The sequence below is a fragment of the Aptenodytes forsteri genome, unplaced genomic scaffold, assembly GCF_000699145.1.
Source record: "Aptenodytes forsteri isolate BGI_AS27 unplaced genomic scaffold, ASM69914v1 Scaffold227, whole genome shotgun sequence".
Taxonomy (NCBI): Eukaryota; Metazoa; Chordata; class Aves; order Sphenisciformes; family Spheniscidae; genus Aptenodytes; species Aptenodytes forsteri.
This window is the reverse complement of record NW_008795365.1, coordinates 408,455-428,540: the sequence shown is the minus strand read 5'-3', so window position 1 is coordinate 428,540 and position 20,086 is coordinate 408,455. Positions and strand designations below refer to the sequence as shown.

The 20,086-nt window shown below is 39.4% G+C and overlaps 1 protein-coding gene across 1 annotated transcript in view; it reads right to left on the bottom strand.

The window, feature by feature from the left end:
- Window positions 1-20,086, bottom strand: part of PTPN13 (protein tyrosine phosphatase, non-receptor type 13) — a 101,329-nt gene that overhangs the window by 15,761 nt on the left and 65,482 nt on the right. Inside the window, exons 19-34 of the mRNA XM_009280264.2 lie at window positions 17,852-18,275; window positions 17,582-17,679; window positions 15,600-15,653; window positions 13,737-13,829; window positions 12,295-12,402; window positions 11,425-11,556; window positions 10,569-11,035; window positions 9,449-9,577; window positions 7,375-7,468; window positions 6,474-6,559; window positions 5,519-5,681; window positions 4,367-4,581; window positions 4,179-4,277; window positions 2,385-2,746; window positions 2,016-2,190; window positions 741-899 (exon numbers count right to left, since the gene is read on the bottom strand). Of these exons, the coding sequence (XP_009278539.1) occupies window positions 741-899; window positions 2,016-2,190; window positions 2,385-2,746; window positions 4,179-4,277; window positions 4,367-4,581; window positions 5,519-5,681; window positions 6,474-6,559; window positions 7,375-7,468; window positions 9,449-9,577; window positions 10,569-11,035; window positions 11,425-11,556; window positions 12,295-12,402; window positions 13,737-13,829; window positions 15,600-15,653; window positions 17,582-17,679; window positions 17,852-18,275 (2,858 nt within the window). The remainder of the gene's footprint in view (window positions 1-740; window positions 900-2,015; window positions 2,191-2,384; window positions 2,747-4,178; window positions 4,278-4,366; window positions 4,582-5,518; window positions 5,682-6,473; window positions 6,560-7,374; window positions 7,469-9,448; window positions 9,578-10,568; window positions 11,036-11,424; window positions 11,557-12,294; window positions 12,403-13,736; window positions 13,830-15,599; window positions 15,654-17,581; window positions 17,680-17,851; window positions 18,276-20,086) is intronic.

Genomic DNA, 20,086 nt, shown 5'->3' with positions numbered 1-20,086 from the left:
TATAAGAAAGATGGGGACAGACTTTTTAGTAGGGCCTGTTGAGCTAGGACAAGGGGGAATGGTTTTAAACTAAAAGAGAGTAGATTCACACTGGATATAAGGAAGAAATTTTTTATGTTAAGGGTGGTGAAGCACTGGAACAGATTGCCCAGAGAGGTGGTGGATGCCCCATCCCTGGAAACATTCCAGGTCAGGTTGGACGGGGCTCTGAGCAACCTGATCTAGTTGAAGATGTCCCTGCCCAGGGCAGGGGGGTTGGACTAGATGACCTTTAGAGGTCCCTTCCAACCCAAACTATTCCACGATTCTGTGATGAACATCTGTACTACGTATGTATGTGGTAAACTCTTCCACAGCACATCTCTTAAAATTTATTTCCTAACAATATGCTAGCCATAGATGTATTTGACCAACAACTCCTCCACATATTTGAGCAACCATCTTATTTAATCAATGAATGCTTTTCTCTTTAAACCATTTTTTGCCATCATGAATAGTGGCTGCACACATGCCTAGCTGTGGGACATACCGTAACTCCCTTCAGCAATCTTCTCATATGTTTTCATACTTGTATTTCTTTTGTCCAAGTGCTATCAAATTATGTCTCTCAGAAGGTGCATGCTTTTGTTCCTTAACCACATTTACTTTGGCCCACAACAGAGTTTGCCTTTTTTTTTTTTTTTGGCTCAAAGTTGTCCTTTTCATGCAATCCCTTTATCTGAAAACATTAATTCTCTCACTTTTATCAGTCGGTCTCCAGGTCGTAGTCTCCCATCACTTTTGGCAGGATCCTGAACAATGTCATGAATGTAGCAGCCAACGTTATCATTACCTTTGGTCACTGTAAAACCCAGACTACCCTTTTCTGACTTTGTCATAGTGACTTGGAGCTCTGCTTCCTAGGGGAAGAAAATAGCACTTTACAACACAAACAGAAGCAATTTGAATGCTTTACTGAATTTAAGACAGTTAGAAATAGACAACTGATTTACCTATTGGTTTAAGTGGAACACAAGCCTGGACAGTACCAAGACATGTGTCTTAGCAGGCTCAGCTTAGCTGCTTCAAGTAAGTACCTCTAATGAATTCAGATGGACTACTGTTTTGCATGGAGCTAACCTTGGGCCAAAGGCCTATGATCTAAACAAAATTGTGAAGGCACATGCCAAAACCGACACCTTACTTTACCTTCAACTAGCTGCCATATATAAAAAAGGCTCTGTATTTTTCAAGTAAGACAACACATCAGGAATTATTCAACTGAAGAAAGTAGGTGAAAAAGTAGAAAGTAGACGTGAAAGACCCTCACACAACTGAGACATATCAAGGCTCAATTTTCATTTTTTTCAATCTGTGAATAGATTATGTGAGGATATGGAAGCAGAAGTCCCTTCTGATACACAACGTATTTCTGGGGTGGCAAGAAGCTATCTCAGAAGAGTCTCAAAAATATGCTGCATTTTGCAGCAGACCAGAAAGTCTTTGGGATTCAGATAGAAATGCAGCAAAGAACAGGGTCTCCTGATGTCCCTGCTGCCCCGATTTACCCTCTGATCTCTGAACAGCCACACAGAAAACTAACAGGGCAGAAGCAAGACATTTGCCATTTAAGCTTCACCTGAGTACATGGTTTAAAGGTAGGTAAATATTTAATGCCATGTTTTCCAGGCTGAAATGACACACAAAATAGATGTATACACATCTACCTATGTACACATGGATGCCTCCACATTCACAGAGGGAAATGTATCAAATCCTCAAGAGCCCGGAGAGAAAATGCCTGTAGACATTTGTATGAGCAGCTACAGTTCACTGGTTACAAATGGCACATGTATGTGTGCCATTTATAAGGCACACACCCAAGTTAGTGCAAGTATAACCCACAACTATCCCATTTGTAAATTAATATGCCTAACTTCTATCCAGTCACTCCCAATACCACGGCTAAAACAACTTCCAGTTGGCCACAGAATTAGGTACATTTATGCTACTGAAAGACAGAAATAGTAAATTACTGGCTCATATTCTTCAGCATTTTTTTCCAACTGGCTGAGTAATGAATCCATTCCTCCCAGGTGTGGAGTCAGCTCAGAAGCAGGAGTAGCATAACAGTCATTTATTAAAATGGATGTGGTAACATCAGGAACAGTTCTACAGGTTGGGATCAATGGCAAATCCAATGGCAGATTACTACAGATAAACAAGCAAAAAACAAGGATCAGGTTGTACAACATGGCTGTCACCCATAAATTAATATATGGACCAATATTGACATTATGCAGATCTAAAAAGCAAAACAAAAAAATATTTCTATGAATAGGTCCAATAAACTATTTTTGTAAACATAATCTGCAATATTACGAGGATCATTATAAACAGCATACCTGTCCTCAAGCTCTGACTTGCTAGGAGCCTCTTGATCAGGATATAAGATGGTGCAAACAGCCTCCTCCTGACCACTGTGTGCCTCGTACTGACTATGTGCCTGTGTCACAGCTTCATCTGAAGTTTGGTATAGCGCAGAACTCCAGCCAAGGCCCACTTGTGCTGGCGAGTCTATCACCTCCTCATCACCACTCCTGCTGCTGTCACTGTAGCTGTCTCTTCTAGAGGGAGATTTTAGCCTTTTCTTGCTCAGATCAGTAGTTTCATTTTCATCTGAGCTGTCACCTTGTTCTCCATTTGATGGACCAGAAACTTCTCTGCTGACATCTGGAAATACTTGTTGGGGTGAATGGATGGGAGTCTACGGAGAGCAAGGACATTTAATTCATCAAACTCCAGTTTTGATGACAAAAGAAAGTTGCAAAGACTGCATAAAATTATCAAAAGCAGTTAGTCAGTGGCTCCTTCCATTTAGATGTTGCCTCGACTGTGTAAATGTATCATAGCACAGTTTCACCAAGTTCAACGCAACTTGGCCAAGACAAAGTGTGCAAGACTTTGAAACATATACTGCTAAAGAACTGCAAATTCATCTAAGGAAAACAAACATACTCTTGGCTTTAGTCTCTGAGAGCCTACTGACAGATGCCTTTAAGCTATGCCCAGCAGTCATCTAGGCAATTACCATGAAATCCCTTCCAACCGGAACACACTGCTGACACTTACAGTGCAACTGAAGTCAAACTAATCTCACACAGGAGGGAAACAGAGAAGCTTTCAAGCAAAAAACAACATAACAGACTACAAAAACAATGATAATCTACACCAAATGGAGACTGTTCAGCCAAATTATTAACTCCCATGAGAATGAAGAAAAGTTTTGCCAATAATCACATATTCCCAAGAATGATGTCAGCTAGCAGACACACAAAGTTTAAAAGCTTCATATATGCTTTTATGGCCAAATTCTTGTGTTCATGAACACACCGATCTGTGATAATGTAATAAACAAAAACTGTCATTTGTTTATTGGTTTTTCTCTTAATATATGCGCTGTTTTATTAAAGTTATTCCATACTACAAACCGGTTCATTACAGGACTAGTTATTTGTATTATTAGTTTGTTCAGTTGCTTATCTCTTACCCTAATTTTAATTTCACTTAAATTTGTATTTGTACATTTAAGTTTCTGTCATCAGACTTGAGTATTATGAAAAGCCTACTTTTCAGGCAAATTCCCCTCTACATTCTCTTTTACTGAAACACATAATTTCCACTTCTTCCAAGTATCCTAAAATGGCCTTCTGTTCTTTTGATTTACTTAGTGGAGCACTTTGAAAATATTCTTTGGGACACCGCTAATTTCCAGTAAGTAAATATGGCAATCTTTTCCCTGGTTTTACATGCATCAAAACCAGACAAATTGGTGTTTTGCAGAATATTCTTCACAAACATTACAGAAATATCCAATTTCTATTTGAGATCAACTTTAAACCACTGGGCTGCAAAGAAACCCCTGCCACAGAAACAATGTATTAAACCAATTTCCAACGTCTTAAGCCACAAAATGGAGGGGAAAAAAGTAATTATTAAAGCCCTGCATTCTTTTCACATTTCCACAAAATGCTTAGTACACTCCTGAGGGATTTACTGTAAGAACCATGTTTCTGTGAGCACCCTGCCCATCTTTCCATCTGCATCTTGCATTTAACTAACCCACCCACCAGATCGAATAAAGGAACCTTCAAATAGCAATTAAAAAAAAAAAATCAATCATATGCCATAGACCTTACCAACAAAGAAGGATCGATGTCTGGTAGTATACCAGATGGTGGCCGACAAAGGAGAAGAGAGACTTCTGGAGATGTTCCCCTCAGAGCAGAGATGACTTCCTATGGCCACAGTGGGATTCATTATTAGATGCAGACCCCCAACACTTGCAGGACTACCACAGCATGAGTTTCACTGCTAAGATACAAACCTGCTGGGATAAACCCTTTAGCGATGCCCCATTCACTTTCAGAATGACGTCCCCAATTTCTATCTGCCCACTTTCTGCGGCGGGCTGCCCAGGGAAGAGCTTTTTCACCCTCACAATAGTTGAGCCCAGTTGCTCTGGGGTAAGGTTATCTTCACGGCAGAAACTGAACCCAAGGCCTGAGCTATTCTTCAACAGCTTTACCTCAAATGTGTTCTCTGCAAAAGAAACATTAACATTATTTCCTACAGCATGCTGTCCATGAAAAAAAGTGGCTAGTGCTCTCACTCCAGACATGACAATGCGCATGCTCCCCCTCACAGGGTTCTTCCACTTTACTGAACACAAGCGTTATCTAAAAGATCCCTCCAAGTTAAAGAGGACAAAAAGCTGACCATGCCTTCTCAGTCCGCTGGCTTGCCCTGACAATACCCACACTATACAGAAAGCCAGAGTGTCTCCAAAATACTGTTCCCCAGCAACTCCATTAAGAAGCCTATTAAAGCACAGTGTGACACAATCTTTCTGGCCACTGATCAGACATTAGTGAGAGCAGCAACTGGAGTTCCTGGCAGACAGGGTAAATCCCATGCAGGAAGACTAAAAGGTATCTGCAGTGGTTTCCCCACCTGGGTAGGCTTCCCTTCATTTTCACGAGTCTCCAGCAAGAGAAGTTGAAATATGCCAACCTCTAGTCAGCTACACAAATACCCCTTCTCTCTTCATCCAGCTCTTGATGTTTTCTCTCATCTAGACAGGACCAGCAGGACCTACAGAAGCTCTCATTTACATACGAGTATCTTAACCTTCCCTTGGCACTCCTTAGCAGCATCAGAGATAGCAGCACCCCTTTTACTCCAGCCTTGCTACAGCCCTGGCCTGCAAGGCTAGTGAAATTGGGAAACAACAAGGAAAGGTGAGAGAGCAAACAGTTAATAGTAACTAAACAAAGTTAGCAAGATGTGAAAGGAAATCTTAAAAACAAATGCAACAGCACAAAAAGGAAGAGACTGCATCATGTGCAGGGGCTTGGTATAGATTCCTACCAGCTCTTTCTCCTGTCTGTCTTTCTGTTCTACAGAAGATTTGAAGAAAAATATTACAAAAACTAAAGGATGCTTTGAAAGTTCAGACAATTGTCCTATGTGACCTGACCTGCAGTGACAAAGTTGTAATCTTTGGCATTTGTAGTTTTTGTCGCTGGTTTCTCCTGTGGCTCACATTGCCCCACCTGATTTGGAGGCGTGCACTGTGGTGTTACTGGAGCGTGAACCTTGGCCATTGAAAGCTGACCTTTTTCCAACAGCAGATGCACCACCTAAAGAGATGAAACGTGTTTCTTTCTGACTTGTCAGGGTCCTAAGTTTTACAGCAGCAAACTTTACAGACACCTCCCTCCCCATACCTCCTCCATTTGTTCCTTATTTTAAGGACTGTAAATGACAACCTCCAAAATACACTAATGGACTTGCAAGATACTTGCCAACATAGAGTAAGAAGGGGTTTTCTTCCAATAAGGCTGTGAGGACACATGTGTACAGGGAATAGAGTTAAAAGCATTTTATAAAGTGAGCACAAATAGTAGTCCTTAGCAGCTCTGAATGTGTACATTCACTGGCTATTTTCAGGTGTGCATGTACTTTCACATATGAAGCAGCCGCCATAAATATTAATACTATTAAATGAGTAGACATTATTGACAGAATCAAGCGCTTTCCAAAAAGGCCAAGACTCAAGTAAAGCTACTGACACAGCATGCAAACACAGTTGCATATATGGAGGCCCTTGTCTCCTCAGTGGTTCAGATTTAGGACCCGTCTGTAGCATGCTGCTACAGCTGCTTTCTAACCTGTGCACCTGGGCTTCCTTCCTGTGAAGCCCAGGGACAAAGAGAAACCAATTCCATGCAGACCTCTCGTCTGCACATGGAGTCAGAATTTCACTAGGGTGGGCAGTGAGATTCGAGGCCCAGGAAGCCAAGGAGTCTAAGAAAGCACACGTAAAGCAACCAGGACACTGGGGAGAATTCCAGTCTTCAGGTTCCTTTACTGCTTTTCACTCATGAAGATCTGGTTTACTACAGATAGGAGTAGAACCAGCAGCTGCTTACCTGCCCAGTGTTTCTCAGCGTTTCAACAGCTTGCTTATGGGTAGCACCTTCCAAACTAATCCCATTGACGGAGAGCACACGGTCACCTACAAATGATTGATTACTAATTTAAGAAAAAGCAGGCACAACATCATCTATAAAACACATATGATGCGCAGAAACCTTCAAGTCTCAGCTAACAAGGACAGTTATGGAAGTAAATTCTCCCTCCCCTCCACACTCTGAGTCAAGAAGAGAACTTTGCAACTAAACTATATGGTTGGACTCAATGATCTCAAAGGTCTTTTCCAACCTAAATGATTCTATGATTCTATGGGATAGCCCCACGTCAAAGCTAGTGTTAAGCATCAGAATGATAGCCTGCCACAAAGCTCAGACTCTTTATTAAAAACAAATCTTAGTCTACAGTGGGAATTCTCAGTTCAGTAAAGAATGTGGCCTGGCTTACAAACAAGAAAAGTGATTTTCTGTATTGAGTTGCCCAGCATGCTGAGCAAGGCGGCCACAAATAATTCAAAGCCCTCTCTCTCCATGGCTGGAACAGAGAAGTGTTCTCCATTAACACAGGCTGCATTAGGGAAGAAAAAAAAAAAAAATCCTGCAGCTTATCTCCTATTTTTCCCCTCCACAGTCTCAGCACTTTTCTGTTGGTTCTGCAGTTGTTCTACACTTTTTTTTAATCTTCAGCTGCAGAATTAGCTATCAAGGCAATATTTAAAATGACAACTACAAATGCAGTAGCTCAGAAAAACAGCTCTTCTCCCCAGTGAAAAAGGTACAATGAAAGGAGGCAAGCAGAGTTCCTAGCTTCTAGGCCACAGTGCATCATCTAGTCCACCACAGACAGTTATCTGCCCTTTTTTCACATTAAGAGTCCCAACTGAAAGAACTGAAATACTACCTTTTTCTATTCTGCCATCTGCTTCAGCTGCTCCCTTAGGAATAATTGCTTTCACATAAATACCACCATGCCTTATGCTTGTATTTACACCGCCCTAAATGGAAAGCAAAAATAGGATCTGTTAGTCTTTTTGCAGTTAGAATACTTAGTAATTAAACAGTGTCACACAAGGAAAACTGTACTCAGGAAGCACCTGGGCTACTGGTATGTAAAAAGAACAGCCAAACTATCAAAACCAAAAAGTTACACAAAGCATGTTTTCGCAGTCATGCAATTTATTACGAATGAAGTTGGGGTGGGAATATTGTAAAAACACGATGCATCACAATGCAAATGCACCCAAAACAAATAAATGTCCTTCAGCAGAAACGTCTGCATTATGCCAGACTTTCCATGCTTGCATGCATATCAAAGCTCAAAGGTGTGTGACAGCACAGCATGCCAAAGCAGCAGATGCATACCCATGCAGCGTCCTACTCCAATATACCCTCTCTCTGATGTAACTAAGGAGTCCTGCTTTCTCTCAGCTCATACAAGTTTGAAGGTCTAAGCTGAAAAAAATCTGCTCAAGCTCAAAAGGCATTGTTTTTGGAGGGCCTTAGCCTTTCTGCTCATTGCAGGGGGGGGGGGGGGGTGGACTAGATAATCTTTAAAGGTCCCTTCCAACCCAAACCATTGTATGATTCTGGCTCACTGTTGCACTATCAGTGCTTCTCCACAAACTTGGAGGGAAGAGGGAGACCAACAGTATATTAATGTTCACTGCCAAAGCACACAACATTACATGTGAAAACTTAAAACACAGAGCTAATTGTACACCTCTTCTTTTCACCACTGTACAGGACAGCAATGCAAGGGGCAGAATGGAGGCTGGAAAAGGAAAGGTCAATGAAGATAACACTTGGTGATCCTTTAAGGGAAATCTTTGCATCGGTTGGCATCTTCTAACATTTTCTACAAAGCCAATGCATGCATACAGCAGGCCTGATGCTATTCAATAACCAGCTCCTCCTGAACCTTTGTTCCTCCAGCTGTCTCAGGTTATAAGCTTGACAAAGCAATATGACTTTGAATAGACTGGGATGCTAAAATAATAGAATTTCATTCTGCTCCTCTTACAATACTAGCCATATATATGAAAACAGTGCTAGGCTTGCGAATTGGCACTTCACCTACATGCCAATCTGTATGGCCACATTTGGGAAAAGGCCAACTTAGTTTTAGGTATAAACAGCCAGTGAAAGCCACCAGTTTTGAACTATAGCTAATAACTGCTCTCTGTTGTTATAATTTAAACAACTTTTCCTTTTTTGAATTACTGTGTAGCCCGGCAATCAATCAACCAGAGATAATACTTGAACATTAAAACACCAAAATGTATTTTTGAACACAACACAAGAACAGGAGCAGTGAAAAATGTGTGCATCTCAAGTTATAAATCATTCTCTTCTTCCCTGAAGTGCCACTCTGTAGTATGGCAGGCCCCAAACATAAACTACCTTCAAAATTTTATAGCCTGAAGAGAAATTAGTCCATTAAAAATACATTTTTGTCTTGTATTGCAAGAAAGCAGTGTCAACCAGGTCTTATTTGGATTTAAGTAGTTTTTTACTTTCTGCCTTTTATCCAGCAGATGGAGAACACTGAACATGGTATATGTGTGTGGATGTGCATAGATACTCTTAAGTAACACTACTGCTTCCACTGCCTGCAATGCCAGTGAGGGAAGGTCTTATTTCTCTCCCTTGTAAATTTGCTACATTACTAGGTAGCAAGGGACAAAGACCATCTTGCTTTTTGTACTCACAAAGCAGCATCTGTGATAAGATTCTATTAGGACTTTGGGGCTCCACCATAAAACAACAAACAAGAGTTACTTAAAGGGCAGATGACAAGAAAAGGGATATAAAATAGTATTACTTTTCAGCTTTGGTAAGATTAATCACACATCAGTAAAACTATACACTTAACAGTGACTCCAGAAAATATTTTGCTTCCTTGTAATTTAGCAATTTTATGGGTTTCTGGGAGTAGAGAAAAAGAGAAAACATCTAAAAACCTTGTCAAACAGTACCGTGACACTTATTCCCAAGCCGTTATCTTTTTTGGCTAGTTCAACCTCAAAGATATCTCCAGGTTTAAGAAGTGTTGCAGTAACCTTTTTAGAATTCATTTTGTTTGCTGTATTCACTGAGGAAGATTCCTTTATTAAAAAAAAAAAAAAAAAAAGAGAAACAAACAAAACAAAAAGAGAATGATTTGCCATTAGAACAGAAGTTTACAGTTAAGACCCTAAAGGGTGTGTTTTTGAGTCAGATGCAGCCAAAAGGAGTCCACATGGCAAAGTACCAATTAGTAAGACCCATAAGGCTCATTGCTTTAACTCTTCCATTGCTGCCATTGAACAGGTTTAGCACAGAAATATGATTGGCCTTCAGCAGCCAAATCTTTATTGTCAAAGTGAGTTGGTCACAGAACACAGAAACTATAGTACTTCAGTATTACAGCAGCCTAGGGTCTGTTGGATTAATTTGCAGGAGCTGCCACAACTTGATTGAATAACCTCCATCAGCTGAAAAGAGGAATCACTGCAAGTTAGGAATTAAGTTGTAGTACTTGCCAATTGTGTACTTTCAGAAAGGTGAAGCAGCAAGCTGTCTGTTCGGAGCATGGCTCACTGCTAAACTTGACTACACAAGAGCAGTTTTCCATGGATTAGATCAATCTCAAAAGACAATGAGTTCTGCTGCTACCCATTCCAGATGCATCACTACTACTTTCATCTAGGAAAAACTTAATTTATCTGCCAGGTGAATCAACTTACCTCTAGGGGTGGTCGCTAGACTATGACCATATTGGACAAACACACAGAATTGAAAGGAGGTTTTCTACAGAATCAACAAATGCACTATACGTTCATCCCAAAGCACAAGCTGCCTCTAGTAAGACATGCCCATCTTGTGACACTGGAAAGCTGGGAAGTTGTTACAAGTTACAGGAGTGATTTTCTCCATTTATTTTGACCAAAATCACCAAACTATTAGAAATCAGCTATTAGCATTTGCCATTAGAAGGATAAGCTGCAGGCTAGGCTGTCCTTCCCCTACATCCTTTTACCTTATTCACACCCACAGTCAGCTATTTCACTACCAGAGTTATACTGATGGGAAATATTCATACAAAATATGCTATGCCTTTTTAGCTGGCTGTTGCTCCTGACTGCTGGAATAAGTTGCTTCATCCATGTCAGAATCCCCTCGGTCAGAATATTCCACAGACTCCACTACCCCAGGCCTTTTATTTTTTGCTCGAGTACTGTCAGACGAGGATCTTCTCTTCTCGTTCATTTTAGAAAGCCCAGACTGGGAATCGCTGTAATGCTGAGGATCCTGCTGGGCTCTACCACTTGCACGTTTGCCAAAGAAGCTCGCTGTCTGGCTCTGAGAGAGGCTGGCGCTCTCGGTTCTGGAATCCTGGGAGCTCACGCTTCCATCCCGCTTGCCTCCTGACAAACCAGACAAACTCCCTGAAACAGGCCTCTGGTGACCACGGGAACGGTTGTGTTCTTCTGAAGAGGACTCTGCCTCATTGTCCTGCACTGACGATGGCCTCCTTAAATAAACCCTGGTTCCATTACTGATGTGTGCAGCATTAGACGATGCTGAAAAGCAGGAGACAAGACAGTCATCAGTAGCTGGTAACATCTTATCTGCAGTATGACACAAATTTCTCAGCTTACAACCACGTAAGGTTTTACCCATTTATATTATGCAGAACACTTTCTGTTTACGATGCAACCGGTGTGTCCTCACCAAAGGTTACCATAACACACTTCTTTGTTCAGTCTTAGAACACAATTTCAAGCATATACTAGCTGGGGTTGCTTACAGAAGTGACTGTAGTTAAGGAGATGTTTTACGGCTATCTCTGTTGATTAGATTAGTAATTTAAAAGAAACACAGAAAGTACTTTACAAAAGGTGTCAGAGAAGGCAGAGTGCTCAAACTCAAAGAACAACTCTTTAATAATATGGAATATTTCTCTCTGTACCTTTGGATAGCTTGTCCTTGGGCTGAGAGATAACAAGTGTCACGTCTTCAGGTGTGTTCTCCAAAATTTCTAATGCTGCATGGTGGCTGACGCCTTCTAAACTTGTGCTATTTATGGATATTAGTCGGTGTCCTGTGCAAAAGGGTTTGTTCAGATACAATCTAACATCTACATTTTTACGAGAATGTGAAGTACAGGTCTGAAAATCTCTACACAATGCATGGATTAAAAATTACTAAAATTCAAGTGATGCTGGAATAGGGAACCTTAATCATTAAAAAAACCCCAAAACCCAAAACAAACCACAAGAACTGGTTATGAATATTTCCTCTTTTTAAACCTGCCAAACCTTTCCATATTATGATTTCTACCTTCTCTTCTGCTGTAAGAAAAACGTATGCAAAAGCAAAAATCGAGAAGTGAAATAAGCAATATGCAGTTCATTTCAAGGCACAGACTAAAATGAAAAGAAAAAAAAAGCGGATATTAAATAAAATAAATTCCCACCCGCTATAGTAGCCATATGGTTACATTCACTTTTTCCAAAATCAAAGTATGGATTTGGAGTTTTAAAAAACTGAAATTACAAAGTATCTATAGAGAGACAATAGCAAATAAAGCCCTTATCTTTATATGTAACTTTAATTTTCTGCTACTTCAAGATTTATCATTTTTACTTTGATTCAAATGATTTTTGTTTTTGTCTAGTTTAACAAAGAAGTATCACCAGTTTTCAGAAATTATCCAGAAGGTAACTGAAGGTCAGCATTTATAAGGGACTGACGCCCGCAGCCATAGATGGAAACGGTACTACATACATGTTTGGCCTTTTCTTTCATGTATACACCTCTTCTTATTTACACTATTCACCTGGCTTTAGAGATCCTTCCAAATCAGCTGGCCCTCCGGGAATAACTGAATGAATAAAAATTCCCAAATCAAGTTTCCCCGTCTTCTCTCCGCCGACTATTTGAAAGCCTATTGAAAAAGGCCCAAAGCAGGCAAGAATGTCAGTGATCACAGTGTAACAACACAAGTCCATATTTCAGAATGGACAAAAACTTAGTCATCCTAATAAATGTAAAGTAAAAGAAACCTATACAGCTCAAAGAAGTCTACATGAAAGTAAATGGTAAAGCTTTTTTGATTAAGCTTTATTGCACACTCTGTTTTTGAGCAAGCGATTCTGATTTTGTCTAGCTGGCTTCCCAGAAAACTCCAGCAAAGGCTACAGAAGACAACTGTGGCAAGAGAAACACACGCACAAATAGATGACATTAAATGTACATTTGCTGACCAGATGAAATGTATTTTCTCTTACTTAAAAATTTCTGGTTTTCTCCATTGCTTCACCTAAATGTTTGACCCTGGTCTTAAGAACTGAGTTTTTCAACTCCCTGTTTTCTTTTGAGACTTCTAATCTGTTTCTGCTAATTCTACCAGGTAAACCTGGGAAGGATGTTCAAGATGAAAAAACAAACAAAATAGAAGATATTAGGTCTTCTCTATTCTAGCTAAAACAGCAAAGTACCATAGATTGCATGAGGAAGAAAGAGAATAAACGGTGCATTTCATATGAATTTCTTTCCTTTTTGGTCAACTCTTAATTTATCGTGCAGGGTAAACACTAAATATTATTGTCTTGTAGGCTTTTTCCCCTCTTCAAATTTACACAACAGTCCTATTTTGAATGACAGACAGAACAATGTCCTCAAGGACACTTTAGGGAGCCTCCCTAAAGCACAATACTGACAGCAAATTAGTCATTACTCATACAGGGAAAAATTACGTGGGTTTATGAAAAAAACTCAGCGGTAGAAGAAGGAATGGAATGTAAAACTCGTCTTCCAAGCTCCTTAAACCTCAAATTAGTGTTCCAACTGATGATATTATAAAAGTAAGAAAAACACTCCACAATTAGCTCATAATGGCTTTTTAATGTCTTTTTTGTTGTTGTTTAAAGCCTTCAAGCTGTCACAGCTGCGAGGTGTCCACATAGACAAAAATCTTGTACCTGAAAACAGAGATGAACTTTAAAGGCCAACTTTTAGGATGACTAGTTCACAATATAAATATTATCCTACACTTACAATACGAAAAAAACAGATTTGCTTAACATCACTCAACAAATCAGTAGCAGCCACTATCTAGTAAGTCCACGCTTCAGCATCTTAAATGCCTTCGTAATCCAGCTACTGTCTGCACTGCTTTCCTCAGTCCTACAATAAATACTTAAATACAGACCAGAAAGCTTTATTTTGTTTTTGCCTTCTAGGAACACACATAACAACAACAATTTTAAAGCCACTTACCTAAGCCCAATTTTTCATCCTTTTTCAAGTTCACCAAAGTGATCTCTCTTTCTGGTGAGGCAACTCTGCTCTGTGTTGTTTGCAGAGCGTCAACTGAAAAGTCAACATTTCATGATCAGATGCTACCTGAATGCTTCCCTTCAGGTTTGCTTTGAAGTTCTATTCCATTAAAAAAAGATTACTTGCCTAATAACCTGAAAAGCTATTCTGAACTAGTGGGTCCAACTTTCATCTTCCAAGCCATGTCCACATAAAAAAAACCAAAACACCACCACTGTTATAACTCACTCCCATTTTCAGCAATTAAAATCTTTTGTCCTAAGAAAAGCACCTCTTCGAATTACAACACAATTGAGCCCTAGAATCTTCAAATTTATTAGTCTCAGTTCAGCAAAGTGTTTATGTGCCCTGCTCAGGTAGGCATGACGTAAGCACATTGGTAAAAGTGAAACTGAGGCTTATTATATGACGTTACTAAAAGGTTACTCGGTGAGTTCTCTTAATGGTGGTCCTTCATTAAAAAACAACCAACATTAGAAACATCTACTAAAACCTATCTTGTTTAAATTTATTTCCTCATTTGCAGCTCCACAGGCTGCTGATTCTGCCTCTTCCAAAATCTGAACACCCTCGCAACAGATTTATGTGACTCCTGAGGGTTCCCAACAGGCTGAAGTAGACCCAGGCACCTCAGAGACAGAAGGAGCATGATTAACGCCAACGTATTGTAAGTCTGAACTCATGAATTTGCCACCTAGAGAAGGTACAACTTGTTTGGTCTGGAATGCCTGGCATACTTTTGCCCTCAGTGGAACAGGCAATTCCACAACGGTAGAAACTTACTGAGCTCTACACACTGGTACAAGCAGAAAACAGTGGTGCAAGAGAGTGCAACAGACTGCACCACCTGGAGAAGGAGTTTTTCTCCCACAAAACCAAGTCAAACCTAAAGAATAAAAGAGGAAAAAAAAGGAAGAAAAAAGGAAAGGAAAAAAAGGAAGAAAAAAGGAAAGGAAAAAAAGGAAGAAAAAAGGAAAGGAAAAAAAGGAAGAAAAAAGGAAAGGAAAAAAAGGAAGAAAAAAGGAAAGGAAAAAAAGGAAGAAAAAAGGAAAGGAAAAAAAGGAAGAAAAAAGGAAAGGAAAAAAAGGAAGAAAAAAGGAAAGGAAAAAAAGGAAGAAAAAAGGAAAGGAAAAAAAGGAAGAAAAAAGGAAAGGAAAAAAAGGAAGAAAAAAGGAAAGGAAAAAAAGGAAGAAAAAAGGAAAGGAAAAAAAGGAAGAAAAAAGGAAAGGAAAAAAAGGAAGAAAAAAGGAAAGGAAAAAAAGGAAGAAAAAAGGAAAGGAAAAAAAGGAAGAAAAAAGGAAAGGAAAAAAAGGAAGAAAAAAGGAAAGGAAAAAAAGGAAGAAAAAAGGAAAGGAAAAAAAGGAAGAAAAAAGGAAAGGAAAAAAAGGAAGAAAAAAGGAAAGGAAAAAAAGGAAGAAAAAAGGAAAGGAAAAAAGGAAAAAAAAAAGAAAAGGAAAAAAACAGTCTTCTCAGGCTCTACAGAACCAGTAACCTCCCAAGTAAGGGAAATGAGCTCTGGAGAGCATGGTATGTCAGGTAATAGCACCCTTCAGGTCTCAAACTAAACAGACACTATTCATATTTGAAAAATATTACACACAGATGTCAAACTCTCCCCCAAGAAGCAACCCAAAAGAAATATTAGGAGTTGTATTTAGGAAAAGGTCCTATCCAACTAACTGGGAGAGGTATTTGATTTAAGAATAGCGAAGAAACAGGACAGGTGGAACAGTGAAGCACTTGAGAGTGCTTCGCAAACTGACTGAATTAATTCTGTAGGCATATTATTCATCAACTTACCACTTTCTTTTAACAGCGTTGATGATGGAAGATTTCCCAAACTATTCATGCTAACACCTGTGACATGAATGGAAATATTAGACATTGTTATCAATTTTTTTTTTTAATATGAAAGCTACCAAAAAGTATTTCAGGCTTTACACAGTACACATGAGCTCATTCACAATATCAGATGACTTACTTATTTTAAAAATCAATAAACATGAAAGTAGTTTTGGAATAGCAAATCCAAATTACTTACATACTTTGGTTGTGGTTCAAGGTTCAGATAGACGGTAGCTCATGCAAAGGCAAAGAGTTAAAGAAAGGACAGAGGTTTGGCCTTTACAACCATTGTTAACTTCAGATAAAATTAATGGATCTTTAAGAAACTAAGACAAAGACTAAATTTTGTAACAGGATTGCATGAATATGTCTAACCTAATAAACCAACACAACGGGAGTCTTGTAAGATTTTGTACAGTAACAAATAAGTTGCTGCAGTAACAAGCAATTTGAACTAAGTATTTCTATTTAAATTAGTTTGCATATAGAATCAATATTTTCTTTGGAATAATCAATGCCAAGCAAATATGGCCATACTTTAAAGAGGATAAAATAATAAATGTACTAAGTTATGAAAGTAAACGAGGTAAGGTAATTCAAGCTTCTTAGAAAAGCAGTCCTGGGCTTTTCCAAACCTCTGAACCCTAAAGTTTCAGTTGATGAGTTTCATCATGCAAAGAATATGTGTCCCCCAGCACAGGCAATGTGATTCAGCAGGACTTTCTGACATGTAGCTAAGATCCTTATCAGAGTTGCTGCCCAGAAGATTATGGGTAAGCATGTGGTAACACTAATTGTAAAGCTAAAAGCATAGGATAAATGGCTGCAACCAGTCACTACAGAAACTGCATGCCTCATCTCACTCTTCGTAGCTTATGCTCTCAGTACTGAAAGAGCATGGTGCCCAAGTCAGTCCTGGTTTCAAGTGCAGTGGGGGCAGATGCAGTTAAGTGTTTGTATGTCACACTCTGTTTTGGTGTTTTTTTTTTTTTGTTCATGTTTTTTGAGACTTTGTTTATACTGACCCCCATAAACTTAATCTTCCTCCACTTTTTCTGATGTTCTGTAACTAATCAGTATTTAATATTAAGCAAAAGGAAAGCAACAAAAGCAAGCTAAGGCTGCAAATGTTTCAGTCATTGTAGTTTCTGTTATTATAACAGGGAACCTCCTATAACCAGAAACTGATGACACATAGATATTAAAAATTAACGTACAATAACCCAACGCACAAGTTTAAGTCTATTTAGCTGCTCTGAATCTTTTTTTTTTTAATGTGAACTCTGTATTTTTACTGCCTAGTAAGACTATTTGTGTGCAATCCAATCCTTGCCAAGAAAATGGAGTAAGTACGTCTGGCTTAGCTCATTACAAGAGTGTTTTTGTGAAACACCCAATGCACTGCAAAAAAATTGTACCTAATTTATTATATCTAAATGAGACCAAACAAAAAAAAAACCCCAAAACTGTGCAGTTACTGCTCAGAGGTACTAGCCAATAGCCAGCTTATGCGAAACTGAGTCCACTTCCAAAAAATCACTCCCTGCACCCTTTCTACAGAAAACACTAAAAAATGTCAAGCTTGACAAACAGACTGTATTGCTTAAGACTAGCAAATTATTAAAAGATCGATACAATAAAATGGCACTCTGAAGTGACAAAATTGAAGATGTTTTCTGGAACAGCTTTTACTGTCAAGTACAATACTTTGTACACCTGTCTATAGACGGTGTCGTCCAAAGGAGGATTTTTTTGATTCATTGCAACAATTATTCAGGAATAACTGGCAATTGGCCTGGATTACTTTAACATGTGATACTCTACTCCCTTTTTCAAATCGAAATATTACCATCAGTTAATAAATATATCAAAGCATTACACCCAAAGCAATTTTAGAGGTTAGTTAGTAAATACAGTAATATTATTTTTTGCATGCTGACCTACAACATAGGCTTGACCGGTATCTTCAATGGATGAGGAGTCTGATTCATTTTTCTTTCTTTCAGGGCTTCTACTTAAACCTGCATGAGATTTTGAACTTAAAGGGGAGAAGGAGAGAAGGGGAACCAGACAGAGGGAAGAGGAAGTTGGGAGAGGGAAGGGAAGGATCAATGTAATAAAATAATTGTATGAATAATAAATCAAAACTGATGCAAAATGTACATTGACTGTACACAAAGATATTGCAGGGCGGTCAGAGAGACTCTTACTTGTTCAGTTTTAATGCTCCCGCTGCTGACCCAGTATCAAATTTTGGCATTTGCTGAAAGACTCTTCCCATTATGTCTTCTATTTTTTTGGGGGAAGAGTCCAAAGCAGTTATAATATTTTTCCTTGGGGGGTAAACCGAGACGTGGCTCTGACTCAGATCGTGAAACGACTTGCTCATAACCCTGGGTCTTTCCTCCCACAGAGTCTTCTCGTTCTTGTCCTTTGAAGAGCCAGGAAGTGGCTGGAAGAGTGAGAGCTCAGAGCAGGACAGCCTCTTCAGAATCTCTGCTTGAACCGACAGAGGTCGAACGGCAAGTCGGTTCAAAGTGCTGCTGGCCAGGCTACCAGTACTGATTGCTCGTCCCATGTTGAAACCTTTGACAGAGTCCGCATGAAGGTTTAGGCTCCTAAATGAAGCCCTTTCTGTGGATTTTTTTTTTAAACAAAAAACAAACAAATTTAAGTTATACAGCAGAGCTAGTGTGACCTCCTTGTGTAAAGCATGCATTTTAAACAACCAAATTCACACAAAGCGTATTTTCTCTAGATGCTCAGAAGTACGTACCATCATCAGGTACATATAAACAACTACCGTGCATTTTGCTCAGGAAGCAAAGTTTGGAGTTCATGACATTACACTAACCTGACCATCTACTACACTGAAGTCCAAAAACCCAGAATAGCAGAATATTTATCCCCTTATTAGTATGAAGACTTATATTCCCTGTTAAACTGCTGTGCCTTATATACAGGCACATCATCTCTTTCTGCAAAGCAAATAATATCCTCAAGCCAAGTGACCTGGAAGACTACATTTCCTTTAACCTGCTCATACAAGTCTTTTCCAGAATTTGAACAAATAGGGCTCCCCCACCTCTACACCACCAGATCCTACCAAACTTCCGTCCATCCATTGCTCAGTTTTCTTCACGAGTCCCTGACACGCTTACAGTACAGCTGTGAAGTCATGGGGGCTTGGCAGCATCTCTATCCGGTTAAAGAGCATCAGTTCACTCAGGTGCACTTGGGGACTTCCCCTGCCAGAAACATCCTAAATGTTTTAGCACAGAACAGAAAGTGTTGACTGGGGTTCGCCAGGCTTTTTGACTCACAGACTGGGATTCCCTTAAGCAGCAGAGAGAAACAGGTTTTGGACTGTAATTAAATTACTGTCAGCTGAGTCATGGGAACTGTCTGGGTGGATGTTCTTAGCTGAAAGCAAATGCAAGATAATACAACTCAGCTTAACCCCCTCTTATTTTAGAGCAAAGCTGATCAGGGCTCATTTCTATTAGCCTACCTGCCTCCTAAGGCTAGCAGTTAAGTTCCTGTGGCTTGGCTCTTGCACAGAAACTTGGTAAGCTGTGGCAACATGTTTGCTAGTTAGAGCCTTTAAAGGAAATCAGGCCATCTGAACCCTTCATAAACTTCACTGATGTCTTGGAGTCAGTTCACAGGGAAGTCTGAGGAAAAGCAACTGCGTATATATTTCTGATTTAGGGTTAACTAGTGTTTTTTTAAACTCTACATACAGCTAGGAAATAAGCTGCTTTAGGAAGCTGCACTGTAACTCAAAAGGAAAATGCTACTTTTTGCTACACATCATCCATTAGCTTTACTAAATGCCAAAGTATTCACCATTAAAGAGTGTATTTGGCAAATGCAACCTCAGCACTGCCATTCCAAAAGACATTCCTTCCTCCAATACCTAGGGCAGGAATTAACTGCAACAGTAGCTCATACTTTCTCTATAATAGGCATACAGATTGAGAAGATTCAGTTGTGGAAGCTATTTTTTTGTCCTTTTTAAAGGTGAATTAGTATACAACTACCACTTCCTTACCCACACCAAATACCTCCTCTAGCCATTGCCACCAGACAGACTAGATGAGCTACATAAGAACGATTTTGCTCGATCAGACCAGAGGTCCACAAATCTCAAATGTGGCCTTTCACACCTTCTGCCAATCCCTTAACTGAAAATTCTCATGTGCTCAAAACTTGTCCTTCATAAGGCTGACTTAACCCTCAGTTCATCTTTGCGGTTTTCTATATGCCCTTTCAGGAATCCAAACATCCATCTTAAAACTCAGTGCTTGGTTCTGTTCATTGCAAGGCCACAGAAGTTGTGCAAAAAAGAAACATTCCTCATGTTATAGCTTATCTCCCTTCTTATGTACCATAAAATTGCTAGTAGTATTTGGTTGTTTTTTTTTTTTTTTTTTTTAAATTTT